Source organism: Pyxicephalus adspersus, chromosome 2 (genome assembly GCF_032062135.1).
Source record: "Pyxicephalus adspersus chromosome 2, UCB_Pads_2.0, whole genome shotgun sequence".
In the NCBI taxonomy this organism is placed as follows: domain Eukaryota; kingdom Metazoa; phylum Chordata; class Amphibia; order Anura; family Pyxicephalidae; genus Pyxicephalus; species Pyxicephalus adspersus.
The window spans coordinates 136,498,356-136,516,720 of NC_092859.1; the positions used below are offsets into that span (position 1 = coordinate 136,498,356).

At 38.0% G+C, this 18,365-nt stretch overlaps 1 protein-coding gene across 11 annotated transcripts in view; it reads right to left on the bottom strand.

Annotated features, from left to right (window-relative positions):
• Positions 1 to 18,365, bottom strand: part of PAQR5 (progestin and adipoQ receptor family member 5) — a 32,411-nt gene that overhangs the window by 9,683 nt on the left and 4,363 nt on the right. For 3 of the 11 annotated variants that reach the window (XM_072402561.1, XM_072402560.1, XM_072402559.1), the window contains 3 exons: positions 5,622 to 5,755; positions 5,404 to 5,531; positions 2,970 to 3,175 (listed from right to left, as the gene is read on the bottom strand). In XM_072402561.1, coding sequence (XP_072258662.1) covers positions 2,970 to 3,175; positions 5,404 to 5,531; positions 5,622 to 5,672 — 385 coding nt within the window. In that variant the 5' untranslated portion in view covers positions 5,673 to 5,755. Of the gene's footprint in view, positions 1 to 2,969; positions 3,176 to 3,660; positions 4,248 to 4,915; positions 5,007 to 5,403; positions 5,532 to 5,621; positions 5,756 to 7,326; positions 7,450 to 7,955; positions 8,354 to 16,730; positions 16,925 to 18,365 lie in introns of those variants that run through there. The other 8 variants (XM_072402554.1, XM_072402553.1, XM_072402555.1 and 5 more) reach the window with 6 other exon arrangements.

Genomic DNA, 18,365 nt, shown 5'->3' on the forward strand with positions numbered 1-18,365 from the left:
AAAAAAAAGGACACAACACTGATAGGACAAATACAGATCATATAAGGGTCATGCTTGCACAACACAACACTAATTTCATGATGATGTATCATATGCTGGTTTATGGATTGTGAAGCCTTATCCTATATAAATGTTGACTTAGCCAGGATAATTGGCATTAATAGAATTTTCAATGGGCGGTATGAAACATTTCAGCACCCCTGCAACATGCCCCTAGTACCTTTTGATTGAATGGAGCCACTCTACATCTCCCTGCATACACAAACATAATGCATACACAGTCAGGGGTTTTTGATTTTACCAACTGAAAGTCTCTATGAGGTCCAATGACTTCTGAAATACCAGACTGGATATTCAACACTCAAGCAATCAGCATTCTGTACTGTACCAAGACTAAAAGGATGTGGAAGTTAGCGCTAAAGGATTTTTTAAGGTCTGAATCACAGCAGCAGATACTGTGAATAGTGCCATTGGTGGTTCCCAATAAAACACAAGCCTTTCAGTTGACCTACACCAGCAACAACTACCCTCAGTCTCCTGGTTCCTAAATTGTCATTCGATGAGCTCGAAAATTACTGTGCTGGGTATAAAGGGGTGTAAGTTATACCTGCCAATACGGTTACTGTGTCTTTCCTTTCCATTTCTGTCTCATCTGGATATGCTAATTGTGAATAATTGGTTAAAACAGCATTAAAGGAACATAGGTCAGCTGTAACCAAATTTTCCAGCTCTAATTTTCTAAACAGGACCTGTCACCAAGAGCTGGATGTGCAATTGAACACAGAGTCACTTTTCTACCAAATCCGTATGCTATGTTACAGTGTACTACAAAATTTGGCCTGGGAGACATTCGTTTGGACCTCAATCAGTGCCAAGAGCTCCAACTGTTATTCTAGTGAATTTTTCACTCTACTTTTAACAGAAACACAATATATAAAGTAGACGGCCTCTGCATGGTTTAGTGTATTCAGTAGCATTGATCTTGCTTCATTTTTGACAACCTAAAAAAACTTTTGGAGGTACAATACACAGAAAATTCCTACTATGCAGGAATGTTCTATAGTTAGTAAGTAGGAATAAAAAGATCAGCAGCTGGTAATGTACAAAACCTACCACACCTAAATGACTAAAGACTATAAGGCAGCTTTCAATGTGTGGTTTTTGGCAAACACACAGTGATTATATTAGGCTTAAGAGAACAGGTCATACAAGACCACATATCTAAAGCCTTTTGTAATTATTACCCGAGATGTAAGATGTATTGTTTCTTGTTCAAGAATTCCCACACAACAGTCCCATGGGTTATGGACACTGTCAAATGAGTGAGGAGCTCAGCTTCTATAGTAACTCCCAGCGTCCAAATTACAGAGAATTCATGCAGGAGTGTTTTATAGATGAATCCATGATTTTATATTGATTAAAAATCCTAACTTTCTTTTACATTATAACATTTGCTGTGACTGTTTGTTGTTTTTAAGCATCGTTGCTACTAGTCATGCAAATTTCAGCTCCTAAATGTAGGCTCTGGACCACTCCTCATACTGCAAGAACCCCATAACTGCTCCTATAACTATATCACCAAAAGCAAAGTAAAGAGATCAGAAGGGGTGTCTGACAGAGCTGCCTGGGTTGTAAAGGTTGCAGGACAATCAGCTCTACATTACAGAGTTTTATGCCTGAGTCAACAACATCAGCACAAGGTAAATTTAAAAAATTATTCTGTTTTCAAGATCAGATTTGCCAAAAAGATGAAGTTATGATGGAATGAATGCAACCGATGCAGTTACTGGCCTCCAGCTGAAACTGCTAGTTACCTGTCTGCCTCTGCCACCAATACTTTAAAGGTACCATCTTGCCCCAAATGTAATATTTTACCTGTATTCCATGATCACCTGCAGGAATCCCATAGAAGTCCATAGGAATCAACTGCAGACATGTGTGTATGTACAGATGTGATTCAATTTATGTCACAGGCTCACATCATGGGCTGCACTAGATTCAAGCAAGTATACAATTGATTGCGGTATTACTTTGTTCAGGGGCAGAAATAATAATAACTTTTTGTGTGAAGTGTAAAAGTGCAATCATCTTTCAAGAACAGTAGCAGATGTAGCCATAAGTGGGCTCCTGTGCAAAACTGACTTGGGACTCCCTCCTTGAACTGACTTGGGGCCTCTGTTGGCTGATGAGGGTCTGGGCCCTCATGCAGTTCCACACTCTGAACCCTCCTATGTTGTCCCCCATTTAAAATACAAATTAAGAACAACATACAGATTATTAATCATATTACACAGTGTTTATATAGTGCCAACATATTAGCAGTGCTGTACAAGTCCTTACTCATGTCACTAGCTGTCCCTCAAAAGGAGCTCACAATCTAATGTCCCTACCATAGTCCAATGTCAATTAACCAATTAACCTAACTGCATATTTTTGGATTGTGAGAGGAAACCGGAGTACTTGGAGGAAATCCACGTAAACACAGGGAGAACCTACAAACTCCATGCAGATAGAGTCCTGGCCGAGATTGGAACCTGGGATCGAGTGCTGCTACCTCTGAGCCACTGTGCTGCCCACGGGTAAGTTAGAATAAAGCTTCTAAAATGCAAACTTGTTCTGGATCAATTATTTAGAAAGTTCTGAAACCATTGGATCACTTGGATAGCTTAGATAACAGTATTTTTTTTTTTAACATGTTCAGTAATGACTGCCAGTGCTAGGACAAATGATGTTTGCACTCAAAGCAAAAAAGACAAAACCACATAAGCCCCATGAACTGTAAGCCATCTTGGAATCATAGACTGCAGGTCCTGCACTTTTTACTTCCTTCCAACCCCCCAACCAGCTAAATTACCCAAAGCTACCACCTCCATCTCTTCTGCGTACCCCTAATGGCTGTCTCTTTACTTTTTCTACTACATATATAAGTGTGCATGGAGATACAGAAGTGGAGAGACAAAGCATCTTACCAAGACTGTAGAGACTCAGAGCTCCGTAGTCCAGGAAAAAACATATATGTCGTGCCTGGGTAGACATGACGCTGAAGGTATGTGCAAAGGTGGACATCAATGGGTAGATGCAGCAGGATAACATGTAGATAAACAGTGGCCACATAAATGGATCTTGTATAGATCCAGGAGAAAGAAGGATAGACACCATTCTCCATAGAAAATACCTGCAAAAGAATACCAAAACACTTCAAACAAATCAAACATTAAACTACTATTAAACAACCATTAGATAAAGTATTTTGTACTTGCAGCATTTTTTGCATACTATCAAATATTATTTACCTCTCATTCTGTAATATTTTGGTGTAACCTGATACAGCTATCATCAGTCATGTTGACACAGCAAACAATATTAAGATTTTGGGCTATTATTTTTATGTTCTTCTATCACCCAGCCAATTGTGGTAACAGTAAAGTAAAGAGATTTCAGGGAGAGTACATAAGAACATGCAATATGCTTTTAAAGTGCATCAAGAATGTGACACACAACACACAGCAAAACACACAAATCTGTTGCATCTGACAATCACAAAGCCGGAGAGTGATTCATTCCGGAGGAAAACATTTTTTAGACATGAAGTATTTATTTCCAAGCAAGTGAAAACATAGCCTCTGGGTCTGATGAAGCTCACTTAAGTAGTTCTGATACCTTTTTCTTTATCTAGCCAATATTCTCATTTCTTAAGCCCTGTATGCATGTCGAATGGACGTCAGATGATTGTCACTGGAAACAATTAATAATATTATTATTATTACACAGTATTTATATAGCGCCATCATATTACACAGCGCTGTACAAAGTCCATAGTCATGTCACTAACTGTCCCTCAAAGGGGCTCATAATCCAATGTCCCAACCATAGTTATATGTCATTTATACAGTCTAAGGCCAATTTTGGGGGGAAGTCAATTAACCTCACTGAATGTTTTTGTGATGTGGGAGGAAACCTGAGTACCCGGAGGAAACCCACACTGACACGGGGAGAACCTGCAAACTCCATGCAGATAGTGTCCTGGACGAGATTCGAACCAGGGACCTAGCGCTGCAAAGGCAAGAGTGCTACCCGAAATCTTTCCAAAGATCTAACAACTGGTTGAAAAATTATTAGAACCTGCTAAGGACCAGATGATTTTTTCTTGTATCCTGATATGTAAAACCTTAGAAATGAAGTAGAGTGTACTTTCTTTTTCCCAGACTGTATATAATGCTGGGGGAATATTTATTAATATTTATTAAATATAAATATTTATATTGTATTGTAGGACTTGTATATCTCTAATTTCTTCTGAATTTGACATGCCAATTTGGCAGCATGTCAAGTGTTCCAGAAACCTGGGTTCTTAAATGTTTAATGACCCTAAAATGTATTCTGTAATGCAGATTTTTAACACATACCAACAATAATCTGGGTGTTTATAATAATATCACCAATCATATAATATGTTTTTTTTGTTGTTGTTCTAATGAAAATCCAAAATGATTTCTACCTATGCTACAGATAAAATATAGCCATGGACACTATGGAACACCTGGATATGTAGGCATAGTTCATCCATAGGTGTGTTTGTCAGTTGCTTCGCTTGTGTTTGGTTTTATATAGTAAGGAGGGGGGAGTGGCAGTGTCTTATCTGGGGAAACAATATGAATCCAATAGGGCGTGATATAACTAGTCTGACCACTATTTCTCTACCGGCTCCTTAGCTAGCAGCATCTATAGGCAGAACCAAACATTCAAGAGGGTTAAGTAAATCTTTCTGAAGGTACATTGGGTGACTATGCTCTAATAACGAAAGGTACCTTTACTATTTGTAATATGGATAATAACTGGAAAATAAATAATCTTGATTGCACACATTAGTTGCCTTGTAAAGACTGTACAACAAGTTTGAATAAAGGGCACTTACAAATACAAAAGAAGGAGTTGATTGACAGATTGAACAGATAGAAAAGACCCAGAAAAAGATCAGAATTTTAGAATCACAGAATATGGAGGATCTGTAAAAAAAAAGAGATAGAAGCAAGTTACTGACTGTCTGTTGTCAACCAGAAAGTCCAGTTTTTGAGACAATGGGCCTGATTTATTAAAGCTCTCCAGGGCTGGAAAGGATACATTTTCATCAGCTGGATGATCCAGCAAACCAGGAATGGATTTCTTCAAAGTAATTTTGCCATTTGCTAGCCAATGTTTTGAATCCTGGACCAGATCCATTCCAGGTTTGTTGGATCACCCAGCTTCACTGATGAAAGTGTATCTTCTAAAGCCTTAGTGAGCTTTAATAAGTCAGGCCCATGAAAAGAAGACAGAACAACAAAGGTGATGTAAAGACCAGCGAGAAAACCGTCTAATCCATCTGGACATTTGCAAGTAGCATCTGAGCAGCTGAATTCTTACCAGGTTGGTATAAAGTGTGTCCAGATATTAAGGGTCTCATTGGTCATCTGGAAGAGACTTAGGACACAATCAAAGGCAGAGCTCCGCGGAGAGCGGTATCCACATATAATGCTATCTTCATGAAACACCTGAGACAGAAATATAAGGAAGATTTTGCAGGTTATAAAGTATATATAAAAATACAGAGACATTTTACCTTTGGACGATTCTATACATACTTTGGGTACTTGCTGAACGGTCAGCAATCTGGGTAACTTCCAGCTCAGCATGGTACCTGTTCCGGGTTTATCCTCCTCTAGCCGTAATTCAGTTCTTGTTGCCGGTTATTCCAAAACTTGTTCTCCTTAGTGCCCTATGCACACAGTAAACACATACATGTATCACTAAACTCCAATTTTACAGATTGCAGCTCATAGCACATTAACTCACTCTGTACCATGATTCCCTGTATTATATTGTTCATTGCACACCTTATCTGTTTGCACATTCCTTTTTCAAAGTCAATTACGGCATGAGTATCACTCCATAAAAAGGGCAAACTGCCAGTTATAAAGGACACATAGCAAACCAACTAAATGGTATCCTAGCTTCAATGGCCAGCATCTATAATCTTTATACAATATAATATATATGGTAGGTATATATAGGGTGGTAAACCATATCTCAGATAAATGGGTGCGTATCACTTGAGAGTTTCCACTTACCCCCTTTTTTGCATATCAGCTTTACTGGGTTTCTTATTATTTTTAAATTAGGAAATATACAGCATATAGACAAGTTATATATAAACTATAATATGAAATACACATCGGTTTATGAGTGCATTATATATTTAATTTATTTCTATTTTTCACAGTTTGTGCATGTAAAACTTGGAACATTTACAACTTAAAAACATAAATAAAACAAAACAGGTTATAAAAAATTACTTTTCTCCTTTTTCTTATGCCAGCAGCTACCAGGCAATATCATGATCTTACCACACTACTACTTCACACAGGTAAAAAACATGATATCAAGAATACATTCATTTATACACCATATTAGAACAGAACACACTATTAGCTAGGAGAATCAGGAACTGAAACTAGATGGAAGGATGAGCATTAAGCGACCTTTGCAGGATAATATTTGAATGTAGATCATCTCTAATTCCCCCAATTCGTACTCATGTTTTCAGTGCCACATTGTACTATCTGCATACCATTGTGCAATTGCATATGAATAGAGTCCAGTCTGATAACTTTAAACCAGACCTTAAAATAAAGTGATATGAGGTGTAGAATGTTTAAAATATTAATCTATGGTGTAATAAAATCTTCAAAAAATTAGTCTTTATCAATTTGCTTTTCTAATATTTTACTTCCTTGGGGTATTAAACCTATATACTTGCAGCTTGAATTGGCAGATACATAGGATATATAGAAAATTATAACTAACAAGTCCAACCTATCCAAAACCGAACAAAATATATATAAATAAAGAAATATATATTACAAAAAAATAAAAAGGCAAACAAAATTGACCTGCTATGTCAGGTCAACAGTTAAACTCCCTTGTAAACTAGATCAGATTAAAAATCTTCCTATAAGTACTAGGAGCAAAAATGGATTTTCGCCACACTCGCAAGATATTCACTTTCTTTAGTATCTATAGCACAGGAAATGAAAGGGAATCCCTGAACAACAGATAAAAAAAAAAAAATCCAAAAATTTTTTTTCAACCCTCTTCTTTTCGAAATCCATTTTTTTAATATATCTATACTGTAACTTTTTGTGTCTGCAGGTATAATAGACATGTTACGCATCTTCTACGCATCAGAAATGTATGTGCATGTTAAAAAAAGCAGTTTATAGCATTATTGGGAACAGGCCCAGGCTTATCTCATATGGATGAAATTCATTCTCTGATTGGAAGCCATACCTCTCTAATCTTCCCATAATCCTGCTCTGCCTCTTGGTGCCAGGCTCTGGATAATAATGCTCTCCCGCCGCCTTTCTGTTACAGTTAGAGCTGCTCCACCTGGCCTGTCAAGTTAATATCTGTCTGAGAGAGATTGTTTGTAATTCAATGTCATGTCCTTAGAACATTTACATACAAAGGAATATTTCACTCGTTAATCAGTAACCAAAAAAGGGGATGGGTTAGTTAAAATGTAATTGGAAAAAACAGAACCAGGGGTAGCTCCGGATGTAGAAGCTCATAAACTCATGAGAGTGCTACGTGACCAGGGCTGATGGAGAGCAATTCCTGACCCAAAGAGCTTGCACTTTAAAACTATTCTATAAAGCCCAGACTGAAAAAAATGTAACCTGGTATTTTACATGTAACCTTAACCCTGCCCTTTGCTTGTCATACATGTCCACACCCAAAGCAATGCTGCATGCATATTCACAGCCATACACCTGAGATGTTAGGATATAACAAGACCTGGATGTAATTGTAAATTTTTATGCTGGGTGAACGTACAACAGATACACATGTTTGCAAAATGCATTCAAAGATGTAGAAGAGTGATTTAAACTTAGAAACTTATATGATGGTACACTTACCCAAGAAGCAGCGTATGGACATCCTCTTGTATTCTGTTCTTTAATGCTCCATTTTTAATGCCTCAACCTCTCACATACCTCCCTCGTTTATATCAGTGTTCTGTCACCGTCTTCATCTTTCCCCTGACTACCTGCACACTCTAACTCCTCCTCGCATGCTTTAGATTCTGTTTGTTGCCCCAAATACTCAGGACTTGTCAGACTGGTTTGTGGGGATTTAGTGACCAAACTTGACTGAGGGCCCCATGGTGACAACATGCCTGTGTGACTCAAACTTCTACACATGCTATTAGTTTGATTTGTTCTCTCAGAGCAAAGAAAACAAAATAATACAGTTAATTATATCCTGGGCAGGTCTCAAGTAAGTACCTGTGCCAAGGGAAGCGCCTCTGTATGAGAAGATCTGGATGAGAACTTCCAATTCTTCTATCGGAAAATAAAGGGTTATTAAAGTTATTATTTTGCAGGTTACCGGTCCTTACATGAGATGGCTATATTAAGTTGCATACAGACAGCAAATTCTTGTCAGTTTTTCTTGATAATTTGCAGTGACAGTAAAAAAAAAAGGATTGCTGTAAGACATCACCATTCAGTTCTATGGAGAAGGGAGGATGAGGAGACATCCTGCTGCATCTTCTTCCAAAGAAGTCGACAGCGATTGTCCCTGAGCAGTCTATTGATCTGTCAGGGGACTGCTATACACATGCTAGAATTTCAACCAAGACAATTGATTAGTGTGTATACATAGCTTTATTTTTTATATTTTCAGAAACATGTTCAGCAAATACTGAAATTCTGATCCATCCAAAAGTGCAGCATCCTTGTTACTACTTGTAACCTTAAACAAAACACGAAGGCTAGTTACAATGGTGCAATGCTTCTCGTCTGATAATCGTCTCAGGGCTGATATCGGACAAGAATGCATGTGTACAGTGCTCATTGTCCATCATCCGAACGACCGTCCTGGCGGATTCACAGATGATATATGACGAACGATCGTAATGAAAGTGAAGTGGGAGGGAGCGCAGCAGGGTGAAACTTCGTCGTTCTCCCCCTTCCCTCTCCATAGAGCAGAACAGTGCTGTGTGTACAGCACTCGTTCATCATTCATGCATAATGCAGTCATTTTTCGTTGGAAAGGATCGTGAAAGATCCTTTCCAAAGACAATTATTGCAAGTGTGTACAAAGCCTAACAACCTCATCTTGATTTATAGTTTTAGTATTTTACACAATCTACCATGCGTATCAGATTAATTTGATACATCTGAATTACTGTAACCTCCTCCTCTCTGGTATTCCACTAACCCGACTCTCTCCTCTACAAACTATTATGAAAACTGCAGCCAGACTCATCCATCCTTCCCACTGCTCCTCTTCTGCTGCATCTCTTTGCAGTTCTCTAGCACTCAAAACTAATTTTTTCAAACTTGTCTACCTGTCTTCTCGTCTTTTGAAACCATCCCTACCTCCCACTACCAAATATCTCCCCTCCTATTGTGTGTTGCGTCCCCCATCTCCTAGATTGTAAGCTCTTCGGGGCAGGGTCCTCTCCTCCTCCCTTGTGTCACTGTCTGTATTCGTCTGTCATTTGCAACTCCTATTTAATGTACAGCGCTGCGTAATATGTTGGCGCTATATAAATCCTATTAATAATAATAATAATAATAATAATAATAATAATATTATTATTAATAATAAAAAGCAAGGTTTGATCAGTCTGATTATGATTACAGTGGTGTGTTTCTGCCATGTGCAACAAGTGCAGTGTGTTGGACAACAAGCAAAGCCATCTCATGTTTTAAAGCTTATAATTAAATCACACCTGTATATATTATTTTTCAGCAGTTTTGCAATATATGCATTTTCTGTGTATTAAGATTTGGCAGGGAGGCTTACTACAAAAGGTACACAAACCCATGTATTATATATGTTTGTTCTCATTTTGTGCATTGTGAAATTCTGCACCAAGAAAGACATCTGTTCATGAAATAGACTATTCATTTCAATAACATTATTGTCAAAAAATGATATGTAAATGTAATGATAAGGTTCTGACATGGTGAGATGGGGCTGCCATTTAAATGCAATGTCAGAAACTCCAGCAGATTCAGAGCTGCCAGTCACACAAGTACATGTTGTAGTGTTTCTCTTCTCTTTTTCTTATTTCTCTCCTGCCCTAAAACCTACACAAAAGGTTTTGTAGAGAGGGAGCAGCAGAGGAGCTAGGTCAGCACAAACAGTATTAAGACATTCCTAAAGGAGTGCAGGGCTATGATATGCAAGAAAGGAGAGAGTTGTCACTTTACAAGAGGACTAGCACATTACAAGTAAATAAAATAATTGCTTATGCAAATATTTAAAATGTTTGATTTTTTTTTGTGTTTTTGCCTGCAGATTTGTAAACTGATAACAGGGTCACTTATGGAAAAAAATACAAATAAATAAATCCTATAATTGTCTGAACAAAGAGTTTTGACAAATTGCAATGGACACAATGATTCCTTCTAGAGTTATGACTCTGGTTGGCTGCAGATAAATACATCTCTATAATATACTATACATTTATCCCTGTTTCTACCATGCTAAAGCATCATGAAGTGTACAGTATAAGGATATAGTAAAAGAATAAAAGTCCATCAACAGTTATCACAGACATCTTCAAGAATACTTGAATGACAATAAGTGTATTTAAAGAACAGAATAAAGAACACCTCCGCTGGCCATGACCCCTATTTAACACAACATATTGTATTGCAGCAAACATTATTTTAGATTTCTTGAATTTGTTCTACAGATAATGCAAACACCATTTTTCTATAGGCTACTTAAAGCAGAATTTCAGGCTTCTATTAATAACTTCTATCATGCAATATATAATTCAGTACTAGGACAATGTAGCTCCAGTGAAGATTTGGAGGAGTATCATCATCCTGACCCAGCCATTGAAAGTGGCTGAAGACTGTGAACCCCAAAGAAGACCAGGTAAAGTCATCATTGCCAATAGAGGGACATTGCATTGTCTCCCTTAGCATTCAAGCATTCTCTGCATACTTAGAGAAAAACCCTGAGAACCATCAGCAGAGTTTTCAAACTGAAGTTCAATAAAAAGTATTTCACAAGTGCAAGTAGCACCCAATTTGACCTGGCATCAGCTTCCTAGGTTCTTGTACAAAAGGGCTAAAGTGGGAAAAGATGCAGCACAAATAGTTATTTAGTATTTGTGTTAACAAGATATAGAAAGAAATGTTATAAACTCATCACAATACTTCTTTTCATTTCACTATTCACTCACAGGAAGAAGGGGATCTAGGATGACTTGAGCTCATATGAAGTGCATTAAATGATGCTGGACCATCGGACTTGATATCAAACAAAAAAAAAGTAGAGGGACTTTCTACATTGAAGCTAAATATTGCAGTAAAAAGCTGGTTTTCTATTGTTATATTAATATTAATAAACAGTATTTATATAGCACCAACATATTATGCATCGCAGTACATAAAATAGTGGCTGCGTGGTGGGTAAGTAGTGAGGGTATTAAGAGACAGAAGGAGACAGGTAGGCAAGTTTGAAAAGATGGGTTTGCCTGGATTGCTTACAATCTAAGAGCTAATTAGTTTTTCTTAATGTGTTTGTTATGAGTTTTTCTCTAGTTTTTTTTTAATTAATTATACAGAAAAATAAGTCACCTATGTAGTAGTTCTGTATATGAAAATAGAATTACAAATTCCCATGATGCCCCAATGCTCACAGTCTCTCAGGAATATGCCTGAAGCAAGACTTATTAACCTATATTCAGTATATCTTGTGACCAATATAAATTAGCATGCTGTACAGAATACATTTGTTTCCATAAAAGTGTTGGAGTGTGGAGCTTGTAATGTTAGGAGATTTCCCACTGCAGGGTAAATGACAAATCATGACTATACAACTGCATTACTATACACTGCATGGTGTGGCCACCATAAAATTCATCTATGATAGGGGAATGTGTGTATAGAAGTTGCAATTCATTTAATATTTTATTCAGTTTTTGCTCCCACCCGTCAGATTTTCAGCCAGGAATTCTTTGACACACAAAGAAATACGATATGGGTCAGCATATACAAGATATTAGCAAAACTTATTTTAAATTCAGACCATTTGTTTTTCCCATACAGTACAAAGAATGCATCAAAATCTGCCTGCCTTTATTTGTGTATTGGAACATTGTGTGTGTCGCATGACAAAAATGAACACCAAATTTTTTATTATTTAGATAAAGTATAGCCAATTCCGGGTTTGGTTTTAAGAACTTCCCAGCTATTTCAGATGTCAATGTGAAGACTTGGTTCCAAAAAGAGCGAACCGATTTCCACTGCCATAATATATGTAGTAAAGTTTCCAAGCCCCCACATTCCCTCCAACAGTCCCCCAGAACATGGAGGATTACCATCTTTTTATTACAAAAGACAGCATGGCTTAATGCAAAATACCGGTATCCTTGCCATATAGATACAAACTGTTAGTAATGGAATGATCTATATAATCACTGAAATTATTAAACTTTTAAAAAGTTGTGGAAATTACATGGGGAAAAAGGGGGGAAATCTGAATTCCATTGTCATAATGAGATAAAGATAGGAGTACCATGTGATACATATACCAGGCATACTGACTACAATTTCAAAATGGTCTACTAACAATGGTGGTGTTTTAGCAACATGGTGCTGCAGGTAGTCCAATCCTGATCCAAAAGAATACACCTCCTATAGTCCTTAGCTACAATCCATACATACATAATCCAGATGTTTGACGTAAGAAGGCATGATTTGCACCAAACAAGTTATTGCAGTTTGGATGCTCAACATGCAGCCAATTCAAATTTACCAGCAATAAATATACAGAACACTTAATTAAGTAAATTATGCCAACCATCCCAGCATCTCATTATCTATTAGTCACTGGTGCTGAAAACATGGCCCGATTATTGTCAGATGAGGACTTCATTGACCTGGCTTTCCCGAGCAGAAGAATCATGTTTGGGACTCACCATGTCCACTATAAATAGAACTAAAAATGAACTTTCCTATCTTTCTTGACTCTATTCTACCCCTTACTACAAGGAAAGCCAGATACCTTTCATGCTCTGCTAATACACTACATTTACAGAAAATACCAGGCTTGCTCACCTCTAATAATGCTCCACCATAAAAGCACCAACATATAACTTGTTCTAATAGCCAGGACTGAAATCTAGTTATATAATTCCTTTTCTCAGGACACAAATCCTTTATGTAACAAAAAAAAGTTACAAATACAGAAGATATTGGATTGGTATATTTCTTTTGAGAACAAAGTCTGAAACAAGGCAAATAAAATGTATTGGGCAAGTTGAGGCAACATCAGCAGAGCAGACATAATCCTGTGTATCCAGCCTGTTACTTGGTAACATTAATTCTGCCAAATATTTTTATTTCATTACAGTACAGACTATACAATATATTAGGTGAACAATTCTGGAGGTGGCCCTAAGGCTTTGCAAGCAGTCTTCCCCTTTGTACAAATAGACATAAAGCTTATGCAGACACATGTTGGGACTTTATTGGGGTAGTAAAACTTGTGATGTGATGGGACTTTTATCTTGTTCCAGAAAATAATATCAAGTGTATGTAATGCTTTAGAAAATGGTCAGACCTGCAGACATATCTGTAGGTGTTACAGTGACTGCTAAAAATCACTGGTAGTCTCTTTCCACATCAATATTTGTTTACATGTGGTCCCATCAACACCCTTAAAATATGTGCACCGATGTTGAGATTTCTTTGAGCTGCAATCCAATCTAATATAAGAAAAAAATGTATAAAATGAAAAACACCACTGGTTTTGACGACCTGTGTTCAAGTGCAATAAATACCAAAGGGCTCCATACAAGTGAGGCACCAGGGCCCCAAAGTAATGGCTTTCACTTAAACACCCGAAAAAGCCGAAATCTTAATCCATTGCCTAACACATAACACTCACAAAATGACTAGAGTCTATACTGACGAGATAGGAGAACTGGTGGGTTTTTATTGGTTAAGTAAAAAAAAAAAAAAATGGGTAGAGATGATACCACAAAGGTTGTGTTGTCAGCCCACAACAGTACTTGAAGTGTATTTTTTATCAGAGAGCTGAAACACAGGGAAATGTATGCTGCATTTTAAAGTTGTACAAAATTTGTTGTAATGTTTTTTTAATTTTACACTTGCCCTAACATATTACCTTACCTGATCCTAAATCTTCTCACCCCAACACCTTGAATAAAGACCTGTGCAGATGCCAGATTTCTGTTGCTGGAAACAATATATAGTAATTGTTTCCAGTGACAGGAGAATGAATGAGTGAATTAAATAGTGAGTTGCACCCTGCTCCATAGAAAATACAGCAGCTATCCTCAGTCAGCTGTTTGTTAGTCCACTTGGGGCAGGTTAATGACGTTGTGTGACCACTGTAAACATGCTTGTTTTTTTGCCCAAGATGCACAAACTACTTTTTGTCTTAGGCAACAACCATCTAGAACAGTTTTTTTCAACCAGTTGTCTATAAAACCCAAGGCAGAAGGAGCCTTTTCATGAAAAGGGAAAACAATTGCCGCTCTCACGCATGTGCAGTTTTTCTTTCCAACCTATGTCACCTGATCTCGCGTCTGTGTTTGGTGACCTAGGTAGAAGAACCCGGAAGAAGAGGCGAAGATGGCGGCGCCTGGTGCGCTGGCCCGAAGACAAATGTTGGGACGACGCTGAACCCAATGGAAGAGACCTCCAGATGGATCAGACTTCAGGATTGAAGGTAAGTGCATTTTTGTGTTTTGGGGGATTTTGAGTTTACTTCCTCTAAGTCTTCAACCCCCTCAAATTAACACAAAGTGTGTCTATACTCTGCATATCTGTTTAGTTAAGTATGGGCATATTAGGAACTACTGGCTTTTTATTGTCTATTGGCTTCCTATCTGGTAAAATATTGTTGCAAAAACAAGAAGTTGAGCTTTTTTCTCACCTTACTTACCCCGGAGCAAAAAGACTACGGTAATAGAGGTTTTATACACAAGATTACTGCTGACCAACCCCAGACATGAAGAATAAATGATCCATCATTGCGCAAGGGCCCTTTGATATCAAAAGTCAACTAGTAATACAGAAAGTTAAGTATTAACTCCATCAGGGTACAACCAGGTAAATGGTGCCCTGTGGCGTCTGGATGTTCTGCTTGAATGCTTAAAAACCAGTAGTTGGATTGGTACATTTACAGATTTTAATGTTTCCGAGTCTGGAAATAAACGCGTCACTCGGCACAAAGAAAGTTCAGCTTTAGTCAGAATATTTATTTTCTTTGGAGCTTCTTTCAGGTTTTTATTGCCATCTTTCTAATCACTTCCTGGCTGTTCTTGTAACTTGAACAAGTACTAGAGAGGGACAGGTTGGTTTTTAGGTCCTATATAGCATAATCTACCCTGTAGGTGGGAAGGGAGACATCGTCTAGCCTTTATTAATTTTATTATTAATAATATTAATAAACAGGTTTTATATAGCGCCCACATATTACGCAGAGCTGTTCATTAAATTGGGATTGCAAATGACAGACTAATATAAACAGTGATACAGGAAGAGAGAACCCTGCCCTGAAGAGCTTACAATCTAGGAGGTGGGGGAATTTCACACACAATAGGAGGGGGGATATGTAGTGGGGAAGTAGTGATGGTTTCAAAAGACAGAAGAAGACGGGGAGGCAAGTTTGAAAAAATGGGTTTTGAGCGCTCCTTTAAATGAGCAGAAAGTAGGAGCAAGCTAAATAGGATGAGGAAGACCATTCCAGAGAGTTGGGGCAGCTCTAGAGAAGTCTTGTATCCGTGCGTGTGATGACCTTCCATTTATATCCTCATTTACATCCATTTATATGGCACTTATATGATTGGGTAATGTACACATGACAGATTTAAGGCTTTTATTTGCATCGGAGACACTTTTTATCTTCATACACAATGTGAATCAATGCAGCTCAATGTAACAAGAAGCACCTTTAATACTTTATTTCTTACATGTACAGCTCTCCCTCTAAACAGGTTCAGGGCTGGATTTCTCATAAAACCACCTAGGCCGAAGCCTAGGGTGACATGGTAACCATGGGCAGCATTTCGGCTCTGTTTGTTCCGCCCTTACACCTCCCTTCCCTTACCTGCATGACAGTGTTCTATCAAATTACATACAAGTGGGCGTGTGTAATCCCAAGGGGCGTGTACAGGTGGGCGTGTACAATGACATGATCCGCAGCACAGTGTGATAGGGTGCAGAATATGAAAAGCAGACCTTACCGACAACTGGTACAAACCTTCCTATCTCCTACACCAGCGGTCACCAACCTTTCAGACCTCACGGATCACTAATTACATAATTTTAAATCCTGGGGACCATGAATATGATTTTTTTTTTAAAAAGATAAATATATTTGTAAAATAATGATCTTCCTAATGGTGCCTGACGAGGACTGTGGAGGCTCAGAATCATTGATCAGCTCACGGTTAAAGTGGAAATAAATTGAAAAGTCACCCCAAAAAAAAAAAAAAATACACCTACCTTCATTCCCACAGTCGATCAGTCCAAAGTTTTTTCCATCTGTCATCAGGCTGGCGCTCTGGGCGTCGTCATCTTCTCCTCTTCTTCTGGGTTCTTTTACCTACGTCACCCGACCCAGGCGCGAGATCAGGTAACGTAGATGGGAAAAAAACTGCACATGCGTGAGATCAGTAATCTTTTTACCTTTTGACGAAAAGTCTTTTTTTTGTGCGTGCCTGAGATGCTCCAGCATGCGCAGAAGGAGAACCCAAGAGCCTCCTGGGATGTGTGACGTAAGTATCACGGGAGGCTTTGCGCTTCCATTCATTCTTGATCGCCTAAAGTGCCTTAGGGGGCGGTGTTGCACCCTTTTTTTTTTTTTTTTAAAAAGGGTGTTGCTTAAAAAAAACAAAAAACAAACAAACAAACAAACAAACAAAATTTTTACTTTACATAAAAGGGAGTTTAAGTGAAGTTTTACTATTATTGTTACTATTATCATTAGTATTACTAAAGAAATGCAAAATATTAGTTTGCTTTTTCTCATTCAGGTTATTTCATTCGAGTCTATGACCAAACAAGAAATGATAGTTATCAAACTATTTGATGCCATTAAATATAACAGTTATGGAAAATACACAGTTCAGGTCATACTTACCTAACGGAGCAAGTGAGAAATAAACAAATAAAATTAAACAATCGGATGAGAATCGGTATTCGTGGAGCGGGGTGACTGTTGTAATGATGGAAACAATACTGAAGCATTTGGCTCGGCAGCGGTTGCCTCATACAACTTAGGACTACACTGACGTCACGCTGCGCCTCCCTTGTGTTTCCGTCTCTAGTACAATTCATTAATTTAGTGCATTATCAAGGCGAAAGTTGTCATTCAGAATATAAGAATTTATTAGAATTTTTTTTGTTTTATTAATAATAAAACATAAAAATTACAAATAATGTCCAAATTTTTCTGTGGACCACTGTCCTAAACCATTGGTTGTAATGACTTGAAATTTTTAGCATACACATTGTACCCTCATACCTACTAATACTAAATATTTCTTGTTATTTACAATATCCCGGTTTTGACGATATAGGGTCACAAGTTAAAAAAAATTATTGGGGGTGTTGTTTCAAAAGCGAGTGCTTCTAGGAGCCTGAAACTGAACATGCAAGTAGAGCCCCTAATTTCTCTGGAATGGGGAGGTTTAGGAAACTGAAAGTGTGGGAACAAGTGGGGGACACTTCAGATCAGTTGCCATTGATCACCACCTTCCGTTTATCCCTTTTGCCATCTGTACTGTTTGTTGCAAAAGGCCCAAAGGCACTATAAATGGTGCACAAGCCAGAGAGCAGCATTTATGGTGCAGAAACCTAAGGATGAAGAAGATGAAAGGCACCAGATGTAAATTACTGGGACTTTTGGGGAAATTATTTCATACTGATATCTTATGACAAACTTATAGAAGGATTCATCACACTGCCAGGCTTATTCAGACTGGCAGTAAGGTTGCGGCACGTTTAATGTTTCATCAAGGTTCAAAACAAAGCCGAATGTGAAGAAGCTACATATAGCGTCCCCCTGCAGCAGCCCCCAAAGGATAGAATGGGGGTGCAGTGCAGCTCACTCCCACCAGCTGGTAAACGTGCTCATAACCTCATCACACGCACGGATACAAGACTTTTCTAGAGCTGCCCCCAATCTCTGGAATGGTCTTCTTCGTCCTATTCGGCTTGCTCCTACTTTCTGCTCATTTAAAAGAGTGCTCAAAATCCATTTTTTTTCAAACTTGCCTATCTGTCTTCTTCTGTCTTTTGAAACTGTCACTACCTCCCACC